Source organism: Lithobates pipiens, unplaced genomic scaffold (genome assembly GCF_037356315.1).
Source record: "Lithobates pipiens isolate NorthernLeopardFrog02 unplaced genomic scaffold, aLitPip1_a1.2 Scaffold_18, whole genome shotgun sequence".
Taxonomy (NCBI): Eukaryota; Metazoa; Chordata; class Amphibia; order Anura; family Ranidae; genus Lithobates; species Lithobates pipiens.
The window spans coordinates 78,144,040-78,169,309 of NW_027507758.1; the positions used below are offsets into that span (position 1 = coordinate 78,144,040).

Sequence of the window (25,270 nt, forward strand, 5' to 3'; positions counted from 1 at the left end):
ACCTTTCCTGCTCCCCCACTGCCTACACCAGGGGTGCCCAACCAGTGGCCCGGGGGCCACATGTGGCCCACGGAGCTCTCTGATGTGGCTCGCAACCCCCTGCTTTGGGATGGAATAAAATACTGTTATTAAAAGTAGGTTTATTACTAAAATCACAGTGTATATTTGGGCATATCTGTTCTGCAGTAGTTACTGGGCTGCTTTCAAACTGATCCACAGGTGCAGAGAAGTGCACCTGTAGATTACCTGCACTGAGCCATAGACTTCTATTACCTGCGATTTTGGTGTGCTTTTTGAAAGTGCACCACACCTACAGGATATAATAGAAGTCTATGGCAAAGTGCAGCTAACCTGCAGGAAAGCCATAGGTGAACTGTGCTGCACCTGTGATATGGGTTAACAGTGCATCAGTGGATGCAGCCTTACACCCCTTTCACATGGTCAGTCCAACTGAATCGGACCCTCCATTCACCTCTAAGGAGTTGAAGATGTAAATGGACATTTACAAACGCCTATCTCCAATCCCCCCGCTCCACTCATTGTGGCCCACTACCAGGTTGCCAAGTCGCTTAAGTGGCCCTTGCTCTTCAAAAGGTTGGGCACCCCTGGCCTACACCCTCCTTGACTCCACCCTAGCTTGACCTACTCCGCCCTACCACGCCTTACTCTAAACCAATGCCAGCGAACCTCTGTATTTCATAACTTATTTAAAATCTGCCCAACTACAGCCTACCCTGCCCCCCCAGTCATGCACGCCCTCCACTATTATGCTGTACATCCCATTCTAGGCCTGATTCTTGACTGGCCACTCCATTCACATGAGAAATCCTAAAATCAACATTAATATAGTCCAGCAACTTCCCAGAAAAAAGCATTGCTCAAAATCCGAACAGTTGAATTAGAAGTAAACCCTGAGAGGCAGGCATCCATCGCTTCTCATGTTGAAGTAGTAAAGTATCCCCAAAATCCCTTTAGATGTACGTGTTCTTTGCAGGAGACTGAGGGCTTGGGGCTCAAAGATCTAGATGGATACCAGGGAAGCTTTGTTGATCTTGGTGGACATCTGCCAACAGTTTTGTCAAAGATCAGGAGTTTAAATGTGGTTTAAACAGACATTTGTTGATTCCAGACAGCAGAAGAAAGGAACAAGATGAATGGTTATGCTTGCAAAATGCCTTAAATTTGCCTTAGAGTTAGGAAAAGAAAACACGCAGGGGTTTTTAGGCCTATCTCACCTTATGTAGGATGACAGCAAAGAAGACAATGACTTGTACAGAGACCTGAGAAGATGCAACCGCGGCTCCAAGGGCAACTCCATCAGCTGTAGAGAACAAAGGCAGAACAGTTAGTTTAAAGCTGGTCAGATTCTCGCTAGCTACGTTTTCTGGCAGTGACAGTTTTGGGATGCATTTTCGCTGGCTGTATGTTAAGATCTCATGCAGAATTTGTTAAATCTGATTATCCAGAAAAATGATTATTATACAGGATTTATATAGTGCCAACACTTTACTCAGCTCTTTACAATATAAAAGGAGAGAGTGCAATTACAATACAGGTCAATACAAAAGGAATAGGAGGGTCCTGCTCATGAAGCTTACAATCTAAAGGAAGAAGAGGTGGTAGAAAGGGTAATAGCTGCGGGGGGACCATCTGATGGAGGTGACTCAAGTACAGCTTTTAAATGAAGGCGAGTCAGGTTTCCCTGATGAAATGAGTTTTCAAGGATCACCTAAAGACGGACAGGGTGGGAGCATACCCGACAAACAGGGGTAGGGCGTTCCAGAGGATGGGAGAGGTTCTGGAGAAGTCCTGGCGGTGAGCAAGGGAGGATTTAACAAAAGAGCTAGAGAGCAAGAAGCCGCTCCCACCAGGAGAAGACATTCATTATTGCTGGTGGCTCTAGAAGCTGCAAGCGTTAAATTGCAAGTAAATCCGTCAGGCTGGTTGAACCAATTTGGTACATTCAGCCTGCCAGGGCCGTCTAACGCGGGGAAAAAGGGGCAGCTGCCCAGGGCCCTGTCATTGTTGGGGGCTCTGCGCTGCCCACCTTTTGAGCCCCACACTGCCTGCTGGAGTTTGGCCACCTCAGGCGCTGGTTGCATGTTGGCTACTTGCTAATGTCACTTGGAAAAACAGAAGCGCTGCTTCTGTATTTCCAAGTGACAGTGCTCCTCTGCCAGGAGCAGCCACTCTGATAATTCTGATACACACACGCTCTATGAGAGCAGAGGAGAAAGGGGGCAGGGAATCTGCACAGGGGAAGCTACCTCAAACTGGCATGCTGCACGGACATCGGGGGGACTGGACCACATGCTGTGAATAGCATTTGGGACAGAGGAAAACTCTGTACTGGAAGGGTGGCGGGGGCTTTGAGGGAGGAAGGTTTTACCTTGGGGGGAGAGTGGAGTGTGGAGCTCTGTACTGGAATCTGGAGGGGAGGAGAGCCATGCATCCCTACCTACACTCTGCACCCACCTCACCACCTGCACTCTGCACCCACCCCTCATCCCCTCCCTGCACTCAACCCCTCACCCCCCCCTGCACTCTACATCCACCCCTCACCCCCTCCCTGCACTCTGCACCCTCCCCTCACCCACTCCCTGCACTCTCCCCTCACCCCCCCCTTGCACTCTGCACCCTCCCCTCACCCCCCTGAACTCTGTACCCACCCCTCACCCGCTCCCTGCACTATGCACCCACCCCTCACCCCTGCACTCTTCACCCACCTCACTCCCTGCACCTAGTGCACCCCTTAACCCTGTACTCTGTATGTAGCGCACCCATGAACCCTGCACTCAGTGTTCCCCTCAACACTGAATTCTGCACATAGCACACCCCTCAACCTTGCACTCTGCACCTAGCACCCCCCAACCCTGCACTCTGTAAATAGCTAGCATACCCCTGAATGCTGCATTCTGTACATAGTGCACCCTTCAACCCTGTGTGTATGTAGCACACCTTTCAACTATGCACTCTGTACATAGTGCACCCCTCAATGCTAGTGCACTTTAGCCACACCCGCAATTTGATGCAGAGGTTATGATGTGCAGTAACCTCTAGCAACCAGTGAGCAATAATGATTTGCAGTAACCTCTAGAAACCAATTAATGAGCAGTAATGCTTTGTAACCTCTAGCAACCAATCAGCAAGCGGAAATGATGTGCTGTAACCTCTATGAGCCAATCACAATTGCTACCTGATCTGCTGAAGTAAACTCATTTTAAGTCTAGCTGAGGGGGGGGGGGGGGGGGCCATTAAAATGTTTGCCCAGGGTCCAATCAATATTAAAGACGGCCCTGCAGGGGCTGGGGGGTGGTCCCGGGAACTGGAGTGCATCCCCTTTCTTCTTCTTCTTTCTCTCTCTCTTTACTTTTTATTTCTAATGCCCCATACACACGATGAGATTATCGGACGAATGATCGTCCGTTTTTTATTGCATGCTAATCTCAGATCGAATCTGATGAGTTTACTAAAGTCACGAAAATTCCCTCACGACAGAAAAAAAATTCGGAAGTGATGTCATGTGTTGTAATGCATTTGTATTGCATTTTCGAACGATAGCTGTACTGATTAAACGAAAATCGTACGATCTGGCATCGTACGAAAAAAAATTCCGTGCACGTCCGATAGAATAATATCGGATGTACTGTCCTAATCGGCTCTCGAAAGCTCTGTACTAACGATCCGATTATCGTACGATCGCTTCGAAAGCGGTATTTTCCGTACGATTTTCGGATCGTGTGTACGGGGCATTACTTCTTTACCCTTTCTTACTATAGTTACTTTCCTTCTTTTCCTTCTTTAATTGAGTGCACCTGAAAACACAAGTGCCAGCACCTTTTGTATTATCAATTATTTAGGATTTACTATGGCACTGAAGTCAAAAAGGGAGGGTTGGATAATAAGGGCTCAGCTGTTTGTCTCTTGACCCCTAAAAAGAAGCAAGATGCAGGATGACTATCTGGAGGGGGTGGGCCTGTAACTCATTGTAGTACCCTCGCAGCTACGCACATGTACAACCAGTTTTTTCCTCCTTCTCTCTAGTTGAATTGTTTCGTATTGTTTTCTTGTGCTTTTATGTATCGACATTGTCAGATACTGAAATTGTAACTTCTCTTGTCGAAAAATTGAATAAAAATATTGTTAAAAAAAAAAAAAAAACAAAAAAAAAAAAGACGGCCCTGCAGCCTGCCCACACATGGCTCTTGCGTAACCAGCTGAGATTCAAACGGTATATGACTGGCCTTAAGAAAGGTTGAATTATGGAAATGTTTTGGTAGTTAAGGTGGCAAGATTTAGCAAGTGATTGAATGTGGGGGCTCATAGGAGAGGTCAGAGTCTAAGATTACACCTAGAATCCTGGCATGTGCAGAAGGACCAATAATTGTATTTTTTATCTCAATGGCAATGTCCTGAGGGGGGTATCGGGGAGTAGGGCATATTAAAAGTTCAGTTTTAGACAGACTAAGTTTGAGGAAATGGTGTGACATCCATACCAATATGTTGCTCTGTAAATTTGTGATAGGCGAGGAGATTGAGGGGGTCAGCTAGGGAGTAGACAGATGAACCTGGGTCTTGTAAAGGTGGTATTGGTAGCCGTGGAAGGTTTCAACAAAACATAAAACTTTAGGCCTGAAGAAGATTAGTCAAAACCCCAAAAAGTATATATTTTCTGAAAGCAGAGATCCTGGAGAATAAAATGTTGGCAGTTTCAATTTTCATGTCACGTGAAATTAGTGCAATGGTTTATACAGTGCAAATTGTTATGGAAAAATACACGGGCATTAATTTTAGTGCACACGAATGCAATATATTACACAGTGTGGCAAATTATAAAAAGGTGAGGTAAAATCCCTACTGCCATCAACGTATGACACATGCCAGTGGCAGTACAAGGGTTAAAAGTGTATGTCTAGGCAATAAAAAAATAAAAATAAAAATTATGAACATCTCAGCAGTACATGCGTATTTCCCATATTTTATCCTTTTAGGCCGGGTTCACAGCATGGGGTCCGGTGCGTCCCTGTTCACATCTTCACGTGCAAATTTCTGGCTGAATTTGCACCTGAAAATGGACCCAAAGACGCACAAGACTCATTTGGAATGTGGACCACGGCCGCCCCCGACGTGTAAAATGGCTCAGAGCCGGGCACACTCGCGTGTCATATGATTTGGATGCGGGGATACCCACATTCAATTCGTGCATATGTGAACACAGCCTAAAAGACTCTGCCAGTGCCCAATAAGTTGCTAACTTCCTGTACTGAGCTGACAACAGTTGCACCTATACACCAGATGAGTTGAGAATCTTTGAACAATAAATTGTGTGATTATTTACTTCAATTATTCTATCTTGTGCAGAGGACAGAAATGCGCTTTTCAAATGATTAGATATTTGAAGTGAATATTGTCAAAATTTATTATATGACAGTTTTAAACACCTTTATTAAATCAGCTTCAAGTACCTCTGCTGCACTGAAATCCCACGCAGTGTTATCAGCCCTGTCCAAATTCTCCCTATTATTGACTATAGAACACATCCTCTCCTTCATAACAGAGGGCAGGGTTTTGTTACCCAGCAGATAACTGGGTGGGGCTAATAATACAGCTTGGAGTTCAGTGCAGCAAGACTATTTGTTGTCAGCTCACTACAGGAAGTTAAGAGCTCGCTGGGCTTCTGGCAGGATCAGCGGTATTTTCCTGCACTTACATTATTTTTAAAGGAATAAAATGTGAATGTGTGTGCATGTATTGTAGATGTGATGCACATGTTCTTTTCATTATTTTTCTCAGGCATATACTTCGAGATATATCTCTACAGCAGTCAATGTGACTTTCACCAAAAATTCACGGGGAGTGAATCAATCACTGTCACTTAAACACATGCACCTGAAAGGAAAAACAAAACAAAAAAAAAAAAAAAAAAAAACACTTTTCATACTCTAGAGCTTAAACCTGCAGCTGATCCATAAAAACGCAAAATATTCTTTTATAAAACAAGGTCCAATTTGCTCCAATGGGATAAAAATGCCTTTTGGGTTCCCAAAGGCAATTGGACACTTCCTTGATTAACGTTATTTCCAAAAAATCAGCAGCTGTTCAAATTTTTGAATTTAGAAATACAAATCAGCCTTTTCCTGAAGCAATCTACAGAGCTGGCTGGAACTGGTTCCTGCGGAGGTGGGCCACTCCACTTTTTATAGCTCTTACTGTGAAGAATCCTTTGCATATGTGGAAGTTAATCCTCTTTTCCTCTAGATGCAAGTATATATGCACACTTGCCTTACATTCAGTATGAAGCATCACCTCTGCGCAGGAGCTTCCTGTAATAAAGACTGGTCATTGCTAGTCTTTCTCCTTGTGCAGGATGATTGGTCTTTTATCCGCCTGCTCCTGTAGTTTTATGCAGGTGTTTCGTCAGAGTCGGCGACGCGTCAGTTTGGTAACGGAAGTGACAATACCAACAAAATGTGCTTACTGCGCATGCGCAATGCGTTCCAATAGGTTTCCTAATCTGACAGAAAACGAAGACAGCAGTGGACATCTTGTTACACCCAGGCAAGTCTTGAACGTCACACTTATTTTAGCTGTAAACTGAGCTTACATATACTCAAATACACTATATCAACGCAAACGATAGAGTGCCCAAAAAATGTCCTCAGCCCCTTATGACTATCAATTTGGCGGTGATCAGTGTGCGGGGTGTACCAAGATGCCAGTCGCCACTCTCTGACTGCAGAAAAAAAAAAACAAGGAGAGGCGCCTCTAGGTGTAGGATTAAAAACAATTTACTAGCACATAATATTGGCAACTCACATGTGTGACGTATAGAACAGGCACATCAATAAGTAAGGTCCCGAATGGGGTCATCGGCAGACTGTCAGCTCCTTCAGTCCCATAGTTGTGAAGTGCTGTGCTCACTGCTCGACATCGCTGTATAGTAAGCTGGCCCTGCGATGACCCATTTGGGACCTTACTTATTGATGTGCCTGTTATATACTTCACACATGTGAGTTGCCAATTGTATATGCTATTAAATTGTTTTTAATCCTACACCTAGAGGTGCCTCTCTGCCGGTTTTATTCAGCATTGCTGGAACTCGGCTTCTGTTCCCATATGGTGGCAGCTCTTTGTTTGGCCTTTTAACCCCCACTAGTATTATGGAGTGTATGATATACTTGTGAGGAATAAGTTGTATTTCAGGTGTTTGCACCTTTACCGATCTTTACTTTCTGACTGCAGCCTTGCCGCTGGTTTTAAAATTTAACATGAAAACACTATCACAGATTTGCAATACTGTATTCCCCTATATACTTAACTTCTAAAACAGACTCGACTGGGTGTAACAAGATGTCTGTTGCCGCCTTTGTGTTCTGTGAGAATAGGAAAGCTATCGGAAATTATAGCGGCCATGCTGGAATGCAACGCGCATGCGCAGTAAGGAATTTGCTGGTAATGTCACTTCCGTTACCAAATCTGATGAATCACAGGCAGCCTGCAGTGGGTGGGGCCTGCTGGGTCACTCCCACAGCTTTGCTCTCTGCACATTCTTTGTTCAGCATATTTGCAAGGTAACATCTGGGTTTGCGAAGACATTTAATGCACACAAACTGGATTTAAAACCTTTGTGGCAATTGAATAAAATAAATATATATTTATATATTACACACACACACACACACACACACACACACAAAAATAAATTAAACTTATTTTGCCCAGTGTTCAGCATAAGGGCCAGTTCACAGGACATGCAGTCCAGTGTGTTTTGTTCTGCATCAAAAATGCATGGAAAGTAGGTTATATGGTTTCAATAATATAGTTCACACCAGTGCTTGCAGTTCTAGGGAAAAAAGTAGAACATGCTGCATTTTTCCTGCACTGGACTGTACTGCAACGCTGTAAAACACACCAAAAAAGCACTGGAACACATGTCCTTATTTAAGGTTAAAAGGTTAAGAAAAAAGAGGGGGGAAAATGCACTGGACTGCATCGAAAACGCACTGGAATGCATCAAAAATTTGCATGCAGAAAAGCATCAGGAACGCATCCAGACTGTTTCTATGGTGTGAACTGGCCCTTAAAGTGGTTTTGGTGCAGTGCTGCATGTACACCGTACCGTTCCCAAACATATTATTGTGCTGCAGACCTGACAGGTGTCAGGAAAGTAATTTTTTTAATTCCAGAATAATGATTTCTCAAGGGCCCAGCTTAGCTACAGAAATAAACCTGCAGTCTACCATTAATACCCTATTGGGACCAAGCAACAAACTGTTCTTTTTCTGCTATTCTGTATAATAAAACAGGTGATCTGCCCTCTTGGGGAGAAGATTAAATGTTTCAGAGATGAATACTAGATAAAGAACAATGACACCTGAGGGATATTTAACGCTCAAACTTTAATATTTCATTAAGTGGAAATAATAAAAAAGGAGTGAGATTCTTGAAACAGATGCAAACCAGTCTCTGTTTGGACCTTCTTTCTTCAAGAAATATGTTAAAGTGTATGTCTGGATAAATTAATGAAAAATAAATACAAGCACATTTTCATATGTTTTACCTCTTTAAAAATGTTACAAGTAGAGAAAAACATTTCTTCTGATCGGATAAAAATCCAGGGAGCTTTCCTGTAGTGAGCTGAAAACCTCCGCTGCTGCACTGGAATCCCACACAGTATTGTCAGCTCTGCCCAGTTCACTTAGGCTGCTTTCACACTGGGGCGGTATTCAGGCGTTACAGCGCTAAAAATAGCGCCTGTGTAACGCCTGAAAAAAACCGGCCCCTTTCACTCCAGTGTGAAAGCCGGAGGGCTTTCACACTGGAGCGGTGCGCTGGCAGGACGGTGAAAAAAGTCCTGCTAGCCGCATCTTTGCAGCGGTGAAGGAGCGGTGTATTCACCGCTCCTATACCGCTCCTACCCATTGAAATCAATGGGACACCGCGGCAATACCGCCAGCAAAGCGCCGCTGCAGCGGCGCTTTGCGGGCGGGTTTAACCCCCTTTCGGCCGCTAGCGGGGGTTAAAACCACCCCGCCGCTAAAACGACGGTAAAGCGCTGCTAAAAATAGCGGCGCTTTACCGCCGCCGCTGCTCCCGCCCCAGTGTGAAAGCAGCCTTATGTTGGACTGCAGAACACCTCTCTCTTCTTATTTCCACGGGGGGGGGGGGGGGGGGGGGGGGGGGGAGTCCTGTAGTCCAGCAGGAGAGATCTCAGGTAGAGTTGTCAGTACAGGACATAGGAGCTCACCGGATTTCTGGCAAATTGACAAGCATTTTCTGTACTTGTAGCAAGGGGTAAAATGTGGAAAAATGTTTATGTACAGCAGAGATGTACTGAATATGTTTTTATTTTGCCCAGGCATACATTTTAAATTCTAGGTTCTAAAAGAAGGCCCTCAGTAATACTAAAGCAGCTTTTCTCTTGTCCCCACATATCCTCTAGGTGATCGGTCATTCGTCCTTGTAGCCACTCCTTAAATTCATGACCAAGACTTCTTTTATTCTGTACCTTTACCCTGGATAACTTAATAATGCCTGCTGGAATATTTAGTTACTACACTATGGTGTCCGTATATGGTTCTGAGTGTTTGCAGTGCCTGCTCCTATAATACTGAAGATTTATAGAGAGAGTATCATTTCCTGGAGTAAAAAAAAAGAGGCAAAACTGGCCAGAGATATCCTGGGCTAATATATATATATATATATATATATATACACACACACACACAATATAATTTTTTTTATATATATATATATATATATATATATATATATATATATATATATATACTGTGGTAGTATGGTACCCCACCAGTGGAAGAATGCAGGGTTCTCAACCAGGCAAGTTGAGGGGCTCCAGGAACGTTGTTTATTTGTGAGGAAACTGGCTTTTCAGTTTCCTCTGTGTTTTCAAAAATCCAGTTTGGGACCTGGAGCCCGGAGATTCCATAGTGTTATGGGTGGGACGGAATCTCCAATCCTGGGACCGGGTTTTGGGAACAGCCAGAAGTCTGGCTGGATGATTGCACAGGTGGGTCCTGGGTTTAAAACAGAGCCAACACCATGGTTCTGGGCTCCACCCTCCCGAGGAGTCCAGGCGAGTAAGGGAGAAGTGTGCATGTCTGCACAGGTCGGTCTGTCAGAGCAGACAGAGGGTCCAAGCTTGTGGGCTGAAAAAGAAGCTAGTAAAGAGTGCTGAGGTACTGGGTGTACAGGAACTCTGTTACAGAGGCAAGAGGGCTGCAACATAAGTCTGAGCAGCAGTGCTGCTAAAGAGAGCCAGGTGGCTTGGTATTTTTGGTTCTACTTGCATTATGGCTGTGGAAAGCTGAAACCCCTGTGTGGGCAACTATTTTGTTATCGGACTTTTCTTTCTTTAATAAAAGTGGGCCTACAAGCCCTTAAAACGGCATATCTGGCGTGGACTCAGCTCACTGGTAAGCTCTACCTTTAAGCTAAAATAACCCCCAAATATTACAATACACACACACATTTTTGTAAATATTTTATTATATCTTTTCATGTGACAACACTGAAGAAATGACACTTTGCTACAATGTAAAGTAGTGAGTGTACAGCTTGTATAACAGTGTAGATTTGCTGTCCCCTAAAAATAACTCAACACACCATTAATGTCTAAACCGCTGGCAACAAAAGTGAGTACACATTATTGGCTGTGTGTTGAGTTATTTTGAGGGGACATACTGTGTGTGTGTGTGTGTGTGTGTGTGTGTGTGTGTGTGTGTGTGTGTGTGTGTGTGTGTGTGTGTATTTATTACCCCTGAAGTTGGGGAAGGCACATATAGACCTTTGCTTATCTATCGGTCCAATAGTTAAGGTGAGGGCACATCTTGAACACTAGATGTGCATCACGAGTGTGTGGATTTGGTTTACAGCACTGGGATTTTGGGAACATATGTGTGGACCCTACTGAGATTTTATGTATTGTGATTTCGGTTGATTAGCCGTTTAAAGCGGAACTTCTGCTTATCAGATTCCCCCCCCCCCCTCCCCCCTCCTCCTCCTCCAGAGCCACATTAGGTATTTCCCCCACCCCAAAAGGTGCCAATCTTAGACAGGTATCCTGTCCCCACTTCCAGAAGACCGGGCCCCGGCAAAGTACATCACAGCTCGGTCCCCCTCCTCCCTCCTCTTCTGCCGGGCCAGTGAGAGAGCACTTCGTGCATGCGCAGTAGGGACTCGGTTGTGAAGTCTAAAGGCTACACTGCAGGGTTCCCTTACCGGGAATGGTGACGACAGCACCCGACAACTGATGGAAACACCAGTTGCGGTGCCGACATCGCTTGACTCTAGGACAGGCAAGTGTCCTAATGTTAAAACTCAGCAGCTACAGTATGTGTAGCTGCTGGCTTTTCATTTTTAATGGGGTGGGCAGACCTCCGCTTTAAATTTGCGATTTGCTACACTATTTTTAGAATTGTTTTTAAGTACATATAGGTGTGGGAGCATGTTTAAAGTAATTTTAAAGTCAGAAGGTTTTTTATCTTAACACATTCTATGCATTATGATAACAAGCCTTCTGTGTGCAGCAGCCCCCCTAATATTTACCTGAGGTCCTTCTAGTGTCAGCAATGTTGTATTTATGTCTCGGCAGCCCGGGACTCCCCTCCTCATTGGCTGAGACAGCAGTGCGGGGCTCCCGCTGCTGTCAATCAAATCATTCAGCAAATAGAAAGGGGACGGGGCTGCAGCTCTGTGTCTGAATGGACACAGGGAGCTGTGACTCGGTTCAGGTTTCCCCATAGCAAGCTGCTTTATACCTGTTCTGGTGGCCACTCAAAAGTTTGGATTTATCTTCATTTTCATTCAGGGTGACATTGGTGAAAAAATAAGCCCCAATAGATAACGTCTGCCTGGCCCCCGGGGTGGGGGAGGCCGGATAGGAAGCATCAGGAATGAAACAGAATGTGTGGAGGGAACACAGATTAGGTAGGGAGAAAAGAAAAGCAAGGGAGCCGACAGGCCAAACTCTGGTGACAAGGAGACATAAAAAATGTAAACATAACTTATCTCCCTAATATTCTCTCCTTTCTGCTGGCGGCACTATGAACTTCAGCACTGTAAAGCTTCCATCAGCATTACACTCTAGCTGAGCCAAGACATACAATAATCAAGTAAAATGCACAGATTTTAATTACAAAAAAATGACATGTAGTTTTTGAGACCATGGAGAGTAAAGGACTGCTCTGGGCTTCAACAAAGTGACAGTATCCAGCAAGAATAAACAGGAGCAACGCTGAAGCGATTTGCAGCACACACCAATTTTGGTAGGAAAATTATTAATGTGGAATGTGTTTTTTTTTCCCAATTCTTTATTTATAATTTTAGCATACAGACAGGAATAATTGGCTGCGGTACATAAAGGCAGCCCATAAATGCCAAAATAAAAAAAGATAACCAGTTATATACGGTAATTCACATTCGTGCCAAAGACCCGAGGAATTTATGTTCTTTTGTTAAAGAAGTCATTTTTAATAAACGGTTATGTGTAAAATTCTGCTTTAAAAGAGTTACTCTTCCTTAGAGGGACACAGACAGCAATTAAAAAAAAAAAAAAAAAAAAGTGTGACAGTGGTTCTAGTCCCTCACCTCTCTAGCCAAATAAATAAAATAAAAAAGTGGTGCCTGCAGTTATACTTTATTCCCTTCCTACTGGCTATAGGCATACAGTACATGTGACAGCACAGAAGTGGGCTCTATTCCCGCTTTTTGTGCTGCGTTTGGCCGCAATCACTGACAGCTCTCAGTCATAGGCTGATGATCAGGAGCCAGTAGATGGGGTTCCAATCACCCGATTGGTGTGATAGCCAACCTGTTGTTACGTCAGCCACAAAGGGTTAAGAATATACATTCCCTTTAGTGTGTGTCGTTCAGTTGGAAACCACCCAACAGCAAGTGACAACAAAAACACTAAATGTACAAATGGCACGTTTGGTTATAACTGCCCCTAAGTGACTTGCTTGGTGCAGAGTGTTTATTGTTAGTATTCCAGACAGACAGCAGAATACTGCGCACAATTCTCACAACACAATTACTCCTCTATTCTTTACTGCCAGCGGGTGGAGATAAGCAATACAAATCTGTGTATCAGGACACGTCCGACCGTAATAAAACACCAGATCCGGCCCAGGGATAACAGAAACCGCCTTCACTACTGAATTAATCTGTTTTCAAAAAACATTCATCGAGATCAAGCTCAGATATAATGATTAGCACCGGCTAAACTGTCCCTGGGCAGAATTCTGGATGGATGGATGGACTAGTTATATACAGGTAGAATCTCTTAACCATGCAATGCAATTGATCTTTGCTCAGTCATTACATTAATGGAAATGATTAGCTTAATTAGCAGCTGCTCATTAGATTACTAGAGCCTGAAGATTATTATCAGCAGTATGCAGCATGTCCCCCATGACAACAGGCTATTTTAAATAAGCAAATCCAAATAACAAGTAAAATCTAGCAAGGGTAATTCAATTCCTTTGTTTACCTTAAAGGGTATTTTCTTAAGTTGTGGATACAGTGATGATGGGTTAAAACCTCTGTTGGTTTTAATTGCTATCTAAAGCACCATACACATGGGCCGAATGTTGGGAGACAACAGCCGGTTCAAAAAAAAAAAAAACAAAAAAAAAACCTCCGACATTCGGCCTGTGTGAATGTTGGTCTGTCTAACAGAAGCTGGCGGGCTTCTGTTGGACATGCATGCTGGAAAACCAGCAGCCGATCGACTCCCATTCAGCGCTCTCAGCCATCAGAGTGTTCTGGCGTGGGGGCGTCCCCCTATCAGAACACAACAGATTAGCGGGGAAGTTCGCTGAACAAACCTTGTATGGTTAGTACAGCAGCTCTAACTGGAGCCGTCAGTCTGAACTGTAGTGTGCACCCAGCTTAAAGCGGTTGTATACTATACTAGATTATGAAATACTCACCTTAGAATGACGCCTCGACATCTGGTCACGGTCCATGCCAAGGGAGCTGACATATTCCCTCTGCGTTTCTTCCCGGTATCGTGGCTCCGGCACTGTGAGTGGCTGAAGCTGCGATTACCTCACATCCGTACATGTGCGCGGGAGTCTTCTTCCCTGCAAGGTCCGGCAGCGTCTGAGTGCCTTCACATCGCACGCGCAGCTGACGACAGTGGCTGCATGCAAAGTAAATATCTCCTAAACCATACACAACGTTCGATTGGACGAAACGCCACTTGGGTGGAGTTCTGACGTCACAACGCTGCAACTTGTCGACCGCGGCCATCTTTGTGGTTGGAAAAAAATGCTGCTTATACAGACTGCTGCTTTCTGTACATGTTCTCCATATCTCCCGGAGGGACTTCCGGGTATTGCGGCTCCGACACTGTGACTGGCTGGAGCCGCGATGACCGCCACTAACGGCCCGATCAACGTTAGAAACGGCACGCTCCGTGTGCCTTTGTCTACGGCGCATGCACCGTAGACATCGGTGCCTGTCTTTTGCAAATATTTCCTAAACTGTGTAGGTTTAGGAGATATTTCTTGCACCTACAGGTAAGCCTTAATCTAGGCTTACCTGTAGGTAAAATTGGTCTGTAAGGGTTTACAACTAGTGATGGCCGAACGGTTCGCCCGGCGGTCGTTTTGCTGTGAATTTCGGCTGTTCGCGGTCCGCCCCTTCGGCGGACTATAGGCGCCGTTCGCCCGGCGGACTTCCGTATTTACTGTGTAAAAGAACTTTGACCTATGATGACACATCCATCATGGGGTACAGGACAGACAATTGAGACATTACAGCACATGGACACTTGGACATTCCCCCTAACTTATAAATAGACCCGATCCGGCGGCCATTTTACATTCTTTCTTCTGTCACTATAGGGAGAGGTTGCTGTGTGGAGCAGGGAGAGATTACAGTGACCCAAATCGCTAGCTATTTGGTACACAAAAGTTCTTTTCAGGACTGGTATAGGTGTTAGGTGTATATAGGTTTGCTGTGCTACTGATTGTTGCAGCAGCCTGAGTGTCTTTTGTCAGTTTAGAGAAAGGGACAGGACGGTGTGTCTGCTTTACAACAACTTTAACAAACACTAAGTCTTACTGATAGATTGACTCCCACTTCCTGCCCTAGAAACAAAATGAAGGAATATCTAAAAGACAGAAATAAAAACATTAAAAAGGGGGTTCTAGCCTTCCCCCATTCTATGAAAAAAAGTGCTCTGTGCGGCCCTGCCAGAGATTTCCCTTCACTTCCTGTTGTGGAGCCAGCATTGTCAGCAGCAGGAGATGAGAACAAATCTGCAACAAGGACACAGACAGCAAAAGCAATTTGTAAACAAAAAGGGGAGGTAGCCATTTTTGCCCATAAATGATGCAGCTAAAAAGATATAAAAAATTGGAGAAACCCCTAACTTTGCAATAAAGTTTAAAGGGGAAACAGTAATAATCTCAGGGTATCCCCATTAAAAAAAAAAAAAAAAAAAGCAGAATTGTATCTGAGCACCATGAACTAAAATACATGACATAAATCACTAAAAATAATTACATAGAACAACTTATCAAATCAATTTTCAAAACAAAAATGTATTTTAACCAATGATGCACAGTGCATTCCTGCCAAATTTATTTTTTTCTTTATAAGCAACTAACAATATTACAATAACAATTCCCCTCAACAACCCTCTGCTCCAAAGCCCCAGATCCCGTGAGGGAATTATAGAACTGAGGAGAGAGAGAGGGAAAAAAAATAAAAATAAAAAAAAAACGGGGAATCCCAAATTAATTTTTAATATTCAAAGCAAACTCACACATCCATATCTCCATGCTTTATTTTGTTGAGAAAACACTTTGAAACACAACCCCTTAAGCCCCATACATACTATCAGATTTTCTGTTATGTTTTTGGTAAATCTGAAGACAAAAATCAGCAGAAAATCTGATAGTGTGTATGGGGCTTTAGTAATTCTATTCGTCGCCATCTTAAGTAAGGGAAGAGGATTCATGTAACATTTAATTTCTGGAATCCAGCTGCCCTCATCTCATGCATACAGGCAGGAGAGCTTAGCTGAGAAAGACCCGCCTCCTCTCCTCCAGATAAAATAAAATAAAAAAGCCCATGAAGACTCCTAGGATGTTTGACATTTTGGCTTAGGTTAACCAACTAAGGCCCCTTTCACACTGACGTCCCGTTCAGGCCCGCCTGTCAGTTTTTCAGGCGGACCTGAACGGGTGCTCCATAGAGCTCTATGGAGCGTCGGATGTCAGCGGTGACAAGTCCGCTGACATCCGACCCGCTCCGATCCGAAAAAGTGTAACGGAGGAAAAAGCTATTTTTCCATCCGTCTGCGGATCGGATGACGACGGGCACTGCGGTCCGTCGTCATCCGATCTCCCATAGGGGAGAGCGGCGCTGTGACAGGTCCGTCCCTGCGCAGTGTGCAGAGACAGACCTGTCATCTCCCTCCTCAGTGGGGATCGACGGAGTGATCCCCGCTGAGCAAACGGATATCCACGGGGCGGATCAGAACTGATCCACCTCGTGTGAAAGGACCCTAAAGAAATTGAATTTTTTTTTTAAAACAAATAACTATAATATATCTTCCTATATATTTACTAAGGTTAGCATAATAGTTAAAGCGGGAGTCCGCCGGGACTCCGCGTTTTTTTTTTTTTAAAAGCCAGCAGCTACAAATACTGCAGCTGCTGACTTTTAAAATAGTGACACTTACCTGTCCAGCGCGCCCGCGGTGTCGGCACCCGAAGCCGATCTCTCGATCGTCTCTCGGGTGCTGCCGCCGCCATCTTGGGTATGGGAATCAGGAAGTGGAGCCTTTCGGCTTCATTTCCCGGTTCCCTACTGCGCATGCGCGAGTCGCGCTGCGCAATAAGGATGGACCCGCTGCCTCTGGGATCTGTATGTTTCCCAGCAGGCAGCGGGGGACTTTCGGAAAGGGGCGTAATCTACGCCCCTTTCCGCAGAGAGCTATCCCGGAAGTGGGTGCAGATACCTGTACTGTACAGGTATCTGCACCCCCCTCCCCCCTGAAAGGTGCCAATTGTGGCGCCGGAGGGGGGGAGGGTTCCGATGAGTGGAAGGTCCACTTTAGGGTGGACCTCCGCTTTAACCACTTCAGCCCCGGACCAATAAACACCTTAAGGACCAGAGGTCTTTTTCCAATTTCGCACTGCGCTGCTTTAACTGGTAATTGCGCGGTCATGCAATATTGCACCCAAACGAAATTTGCGTCCTTTTCTTCCCACAAATAGAGCTTTCTTTTGATGGTATTTGATTGCCTCTGCGATTTTTTTTTTTTTTTGCGATATAAATGGAAAAAGAGCGAAAATTTTGAAAAAAAAAGATATTTTCTTCTTTTTGTTATAAGAAAAATCGAATAAACTAAATTTTAGTCATACATTGAGGGCAAAATTTATTCAGCCACATGTCTTTAGTAAAAAAAAATGTCAATAAGCGTATATTTTTTGGTTTGCGCAAAAGTTATAGCGTCTACAAACTAGAGTACATTTTCTGGAATTTACACAGCTTTTAATTTATGACTGCCTATCTCATTTCTTGAGGTGCTAAAATGGCAGGGCAGTACAAACCCCCCCCAAATGACCCCATTTTGGAAAGTAGACACCCCAAGGAAATTGCTGATGGGTATGTTGAGCCCATTGAATATTTATTTTTTTTGTCCTAAGGGATTGAATAATGACAAAAAAAAAAAAATTTTTACAAAAAGTTGTCACTAAATGATATATTGCTCACACATGCCATGGTTATATGTGGAATTGCACCCCAAAATATATTCCGCTACTTCTCCCGAGTATGGGGATACCACATGTGTGGGACTTTTTGGGAGTCTAGTCGCGCACGGCACCCCGAAAACCAATCACCACCTTCAGGATTTCGAAGGGTGCAAATTTTTGATTTAACTCCTCACTACCCATCACAGTTTCGAAGGCCATAAAATGCCAAAATAGCACAAGACCCCCCAAAATGACCCCATTTTGGAAAGAAGACACCCCAAGCTATTTACTGAGAGGCATGTTGAGTCCATGGAATATTTTATATTTTGCCACAAGTTGCGGGAATATTACAAACTTTTTTTTTTTTTGCACAAAGTTGTCACTAAATGATATATTGCTCACACATGCTATGGGCATATGTGAAATGACACTCCAAAATACATTCTGCTGCTTCTCCTGAGTACGGGGATACCACATGTGTGGGACTTTTTGGGAGCCTAGCCGCGTACGGGACCCCGAAATCCAAGCACCGCCTTCAGGATTTCTAAGGGCATACATTTTTTATTTTACTCCTCACTACCTATCACAGTTTTGAAGGCCATAAAATGCCAAGATGGCACAAAACCCCCCCAAATGACCCCATTTTGGAAAGTAGACACCCCAAGCTATTTGCTGAGGGCCATGTTGAGACCATTGAATATTTATTTTTTTGTCCCAAGGGATTGAATAATGACAAAAAAAAGAAAAAAATTTTTTTTTTACAAAAAGTTGTCACTAAATTATATATTGCTGACACATGCCATGGTTATATGTGGAATTGCACCCCAAAATATATTCCGCTACTTCTCCCGAGTATGGGGATACCACATGTGGGGGACTTTTTGGGAGCCTAGCCATGTACGGGACCCCGAAAACCAAGCACTGCCTTCCAGATTTAAATATAAAATGCTACCAAAAAAACTGTTAGCGATCTCAGGGATCAGGCCTGACTCTGCGATCGCTGCAGTTATGTGTTTAGTGTTTTGTAAGTGACAGTGATCGATCGATACTGCACTTGGGTGGGCTGGGCAGAGGGGCAAAACGCAGGTGCTAGCAGGTATCTGGGCTGATCCCGCTGACAATGCGTTTTTTTGGAAACCTGAACTGCTGGGGACGCTAGTATAGATCTGATCAGATCAGATATTGATCTGTTCAGATTCTATACCACTACGGGAGGTGTATGCTTTGCGCGTGGGTGTTAGCGGTACTGGCACTAACCTAGCGCTGCCTGGGGCGACGCAGACCCTGACCCTAAAACCTAATTGATATCACCCGCCGGGTCATCAGGGGGTTAAACCTTTATTGGGTAATAAATGGTGGGTGCCCTGATGCTATAAAAAGCAAACTAACCAGAGTCACCCGTAACACTTATACGGTGATCAGTGGTGAAAGGGTTAACTAGGGGCAATCAGGGGGTTCAAATTTTTATTAGGAAGCATATGGGGGTCCCTGGCGCTATATAAAAACCTGACGGGGAACCTAAATAACTAACTGGCTAACCAGCGTCACCAGTGACACTTATACTGTGATCGCTGGTGAAAGGGTTAACTAGGGGCAATCAGGGGGTTAAAACCATTATTGGGTAGTATATCGGGGTACCTAGCGCTATAAAAACCTGGCGGTGAACCTAAAAAAATAACTAGCTACCTAGCGACAGTAGCGACACTGATGCAGCGATCAGAAAAATTATCGCTTAGTGACACTGGCAAAAGGGGGTGAAAGGGTTAACTAGGGGCAATCAGGATGTTAAAACCATTATTGGGTAGTATATCGGGGTACCTAGCGATATAAAAACCTGGCGGTGAACCTAATAAAATAACTAGGCGGTGAACCTAATAAAATAACCTAGCGATATAAAAACCTGGCGGTGAACCTAATAAAATAACTAGCGACACTGATGCAGCGATCAGAAAAATTATCGCTTAGTGACACTGGCAAAAGGGGGTGAAAGGGTTAACTCTAGGGGCAATCAGGGGGTTAAATCTTTATTGGGGGGTGATAGGGGGTTACCCTGGACCTAACACTAACTGCCCTGACAGTTTTTACTTTTACAACTGACACTGAATCCATTGATCAGTAAAGAAATGATCAATGCAATCAGTGACAGTGTGACTGGGGGGCGGGGGGGGTTTGTGTACCTATGTGTACCTATGTGTCAGTGTAGTGTTTTGGTGCACTTACTTTTAGTCTTCTCCTCGTAGTCCGGTCAAAAAGACCGCCCCGAGGAGAATGACATCACTTCCTCCTTCCTGTGTAAACAATACACAGTGGGAGGAAGTTCGTCATTGGCCAGGAGCGATCGAGAGGGGGTGACCAGAAACCAACGGCCATCCCCTCATCACGGATTGCTCCCGGAGGGAAATGGACCGCCGTATCCAGCGGGAGGGGGGTCCGATCGGACCCCCCACCCGCTGGAAGGCAGGCACGTACATGTACGTGCTTGTGCCTGCCTGTGCCATTGTGATGACGTACAATGGCAATACGGCGGTCCTTAAGTGGTTAATGCTGATTGAGAGAATCAAGTTGCACTTTAAGACCAGAGTTCAAAACATACAAAAATCTTTAGGGGCCAACACTGATAAATCAAGAAAAAAAATGTAATGATACATTTGGAAGCAATTTCACTGTAGCCATTAGAACAGAGGTAGGCAACCTTGTGAGCAGTGTGCCAAAAAATGTTTTCCAAAGAAATTGAGCGTGCCGATTTTTATATAAAAAAAAAATGTCAACTTCACACTTTCAATCACGAAAAAGGTATTTCTATAAAGTAAATGCTGTAAACGACTTTAGTAGTGAGAAATTAACATCCTGCACTCTCACGCCTCAGATGAGCCCCAATTCCTACACCTCATATCACCGCCCCCCCCCCCCACAAATCTTCCCCACCACTGTAACCCCCTGCTCGTCTGCCCCACCACTGTAACCCCCTGCTCGTCTGCCCCACCACTGTAACCCCCTGCTCGTCTGCCCCACCACTGTAACCCCCTGCTCGTCTGCCCCACCACTGTAACCCCCTGCTCGTCTGCCCCACCACTGTAACCCCCTGCTCGTCTGCCCCACCACTGTAACCCCCTGCTCGTCTGCCCCACCACTGTAACCCCCTGCTCGTCTGCCCCACCACTGTAACCCCCTGCTCGTCTGCCCCACCACTGTAACCCCCTGCTCGTCTGCCCCACCACTGTAACCCCCTGCTCATCTGCCCCACCACTGTAACCCCCTGCTCATCTGCCCCACCACTGTAACCCCCTGCTCATCTGCCCCACCACTGTAACCCCCTGCTCATCTGCCCCACCACTGTAACCCCCTGCTCATCTGCCCCACCACTGTAACCCCCTGCTCATCTGCCCCACCACTGTAACCCCCTGCTCATCTGCCCCACCACTGTAACCCCCTGCTCATCTGCCCCACCACTGTAACCCCCTGCTCATCTGCCCCACCACTGTAACCCCCTGCTCATCTGCCCCACCACTGTAACCCCCTGCTCATCTGCCCCACCACTGTAACCCCTTGCTCATCTGCCCCACCACTGTAACCCCTTGCTCATCTGCCCCACCACTGTAACCCCCTGCTCATCTGCCCCACCACTGTAACCCCCTGCTCATCTGCCCCACCACTGTAACCCCCTGCTCATCTGCCCCACCACTGTAACCCCCTGCTCATCTGCCCCACCACTGTAACCCCCTGCTCATCTGCCCCACCAATGTTTCCCCTTTCTCATCTGCGTGATATACAGAGTGGTGAAAGGAAGCAGAGATGAGGCACATCTACCTGTCCTGACACACTCATCCTGCTGATCCACCTCTGACCCCTCTAGTAAGTGATGCAAAGGTTCAGGAATAATTTCAACAAAGTTCCCAGAAGCTCAACAATAATTCCACAAACTGCCACCTGATTGTGGTTTTCTCAATCACAGTGAAATTCCTTCTTCCCGAGATTGGTAGTGGCAACCAAGTGAGTCATCTTCCTCCATATGGTGGATGGGGCTATCATTACTATGATTGGCTTTAGCAGTGGCCAAGACAGTCCTTCTCCTCCTGGAAACAGCAGAACTGCATCCAATCTCTTCCTAGACAGGTCTTCACTTTGACACTTCTTGTATATAACTGAGGGGGGATATACAGCAACGTTCCCGGGTGACCCTGCCCCCTCTGACATCCCGGGAAAGCCATGGGGAAGTCCAAGGGGAGCGGGGTCACCCGGGAACATCACCGAGTGGCCCCGCCCTCAGTTATATAAGAAGTGTCAAAGCAAAAACACTTCATACGTAGGCATGGAGGCAGGTCGAGCGGCTTTGTTTTTGTTTTTTCGGTCTGTCGGCGGAGCGAGAGAAGATGGATGGACTTCGTGGGACATTTTTATTTTTTTAATAAAGGATTTGTCCCAAGCTGTGTCTCATCTTTTGTACCATTTTGACACTTTTTTTGTGAAATAGTAGGGGTACATTTGTACCATTTCACACAGGGGGGAGGTGGGATCTGGGGGTGCCCTTGTTAAAGGGGGCTTCCAGATTCTGATAAGCCCCCGCCTGCAAACCCCCACAACCATTGCCCGGTGGTTTTGGGGGTTTGCAGGAGGGGGGCTTATCGGATCTTATCTGGGCTACCCCAAAGCATCCTCTCCATGTTGAGGGCACGTAGCCTGGTATGGTTCAGGAGAGGCGCTCTCTCATCCCCCCTCTTTTCCTGCGGCCTGCCAGGTTGCGTACTCGGATAAGGTTCTGGTATGGATTTTTGGGGGGCCCCATGCCACTTTTTAAATTTTGACGCAGGGTTCACCTTAAAATTATCACTTTTGGTTATTCATGTTCGTGTCCCATAGACTTTAACAGTGTTCGTGTGTTCTGCCAAACTTTTTGCCTGTTCGGTATGTTCTGGTATGAACTAAACCGAGGGGTGTTCAGCCCATCCCTAATGGGGAGGGAGTCGAGTTCCGGAAAAAGAGGCTTCGAGTGCCCACTCCTTGCATTAGACAAAACAATTTAAAACATTTCAAATTGGCCAATAATGCTTCCACTATTTATCACCAAAATGCCCATGTATCATGGTATTAGATCAATATAAAAGGTGCCTCTTGAAAATACATCCATTTATATTCATAGGATTATTTGTAACTTTTTTGTTTTTGTTTTTAGGCATCACTTTTTACCATTAAAAATGTATCAGAAAATGTTGCCTTTTTTTTGTCTGTGACACAGATTTTTTTTCTTGCAGCCTGTCCTGGTGACAATGTTGTCACCAGGACAGGAGTGGGAGTAATTCTCCCCAAGACCTCGGAGACAAAAGCAAAAACTCAGAAGTTCTAAGCCATCATCTCTGAACCCAAAATTAAAATAAATCTTATATCTATATGTCTATCTAGGTTTTCTTATGGCCTATGTAGGTATTATTGCATGTGAGCAGCCTATACCTTGAAAACCAGGTTCCTGGTGTGTGCCCATATTTTTTTTTCTCTAGTCTATCAACACAAAGTGACATTTACCTGCAGCATGGATGACTAGACCCAGAGTGGCTGTGATGCTTGTTCCTGCAGACATTCCTGTCCTGGGGTCTGAAAGCAAAGCAACAATTATTATTATCAATACATAATGAACAAAGCCTTCAGGCTAGATCAGTCATATAACAATAGCAGTCTAGGTGTCTGTGTCCTGCCAAAATAGGCAACTCGTCAGAAAATCGAATCACGTGACTTCTGCTTTCTTTAAACCATCAGTAATTGCTGATTTGGACGAATTGGTGTTTAGAAACAACACTGGCTACCGAATACAGTCCAGTACAGGAAGATTTTGTTATTTTCACAGCACAGTGGCCAACAAGGACAAAGTTGTTGCCGCCTCAGAAGCGCTCATTTTCTTGGTTAGTTTCGGAGCAGAATAACAATCTCCGCTCATACTATTGCGCACCGGACTCTACTCGGCTGCCGCAGTTCTGTCCAAACAGCAATTTGTGAAAATCTGCAATTTATGATGGTTTAAAGAAAAATGGAAGTGACACGGGTTGCTCATTCTGCCAGGTTCGACATTTTGGCAGAACACCTAAGGGGTCTGGGGGGTGGAAGGGGGCCCATTACTGGGTTGATGAGGCAATTTACCCAAAGAATATTTGTGTGCATATGAAGATAACACATATCCAATACTGTATCTATCATGAAAGTGTTTGTTCACCTTTACGGGGAAAAAAAAAAAAAAAAGGAAAGTGAACCAACACTGTACACCCTTCCCTCCTCCCCAGTCCCTGCTGTACCTACCTTCAGGAATGCTGACTAGTCAGTGCTCATGCACCGGTCGATTTGAAATCCCTGCTCTTTTTTCTGTGCAGTGCTCCTGAGAAGGACCAGAGTGATTCATTGTGCAGGAGCCGATAAATAAACATCACTCTGGTCCATCCTGGAAATGCTGCAAGGAGAACAGTTGGGATCTCAAATACCTTGACTACTGGACCAGGTGTATGGGCCTGACATGGGACTGACAGTATTCCCAGAGGTAACTACAGCAGGGAATACTTTTTTCCCCTGTTTACACAGGGGGTGATCTAGCCAGTAATACTTCTCCTGTAGGAGTGCCCCCACTCTGGATTAATGATGACATGGGGCACTTTTGGACACCAGAATTGTCAGTCTGGGGAGAGGAAAGTGTTAAGATGATTTAAATACGCTAACAAAGTGAAGCCAAACTCCACCTCACACTTTGTAATCAATTACAGCAAACATCCTTTTCCTTTTGGGATAAAGGTTTTACAGGAATACATAAAAGCGGATAATTGTAAGCACCCCTGCCAGTGTTAAATGGTTTATCCCATCCCTGTAAATTGATACATCCAGAGCTCGTTCTTTTGAAAAACAACAGACTTAAAAAAGCGGGAGTCCGCCTTTTTTTTTTTTTTTTTTTTAAAGCCAGTAGCTACAAATACTGCAGCTGCTGACTTTTAAAATAATGACACTTACCCCCCCAGCGCGCCCGCGATGTCGGCACCCGAAGCCGATCTCTCAATCGTCTCTCGGGTGCTGCCGCTGCCATCTTGGGTATGGGAATCAGGAAGTGGAGCCTTGCGGCTTCATTTCCCGGTTCCCTACTGCGCATGCGCGAGTCACGCTGCGCAATAAGGATGGTTCCCGCTGTCTCTGGGATCCATGTGTTTCCCAGCAGGCAGTGGGGGGATCTTCGGAAAGGGGCGTAGATTCTGCGGAAAGGGGCGTGGCTTCTGCAGAATCTACGCCGGAAGTGGGTGCAGATACCTGTACTGTACAGGTACCTGCACCCCCTCCCCCCTGAAAGGTGCCAATTGTGGCGCCGGAGGGGGGGAGGGTTCCAATGAGCGGAAGCTCCACTTTAGGGTGGACCTCTGCTTTAATGGCTGGATCATCAGGTGAAAAAGGAAAAAGCATAAAAAAGAAAATGAATGCAGCCATCACATCCAAGAATTGGTAAGCTGTAATGTAACAAAATGTTTGCTACTGTTAAAGCAGCATTAAACCCAAAAGCAGAGGTTCTGCTGACCATG

General features: G+C 45.1%; 1 protein-coding gene across 1 annotated transcript in view; it reads right to left on the minus strand.

Moving 5' to 3' along the window:
- The window catches only part of LOC143987222 (zinc transporter ZIP9-like), a 92,532-nt gene that overhangs the window by 8,450 nt on the left and 58,812 nt on the right, over positions 1–25,270 (minus strand). The window contains exons 4-5 of the mRNA XM_077485810.1: positions 23,253–23,321; positions 1,236–1,321 (exon numbers count right to left, since the gene is read on the minus strand). Of these exons, the coding sequence (XP_077341936.1) occupies positions 1,236–1,321; positions 23,253–23,321 (155 nt within the window). The remainder of the gene's footprint in view (positions 1–1,235; positions 1,322–23,252; positions 23,322–25,270) is intronic.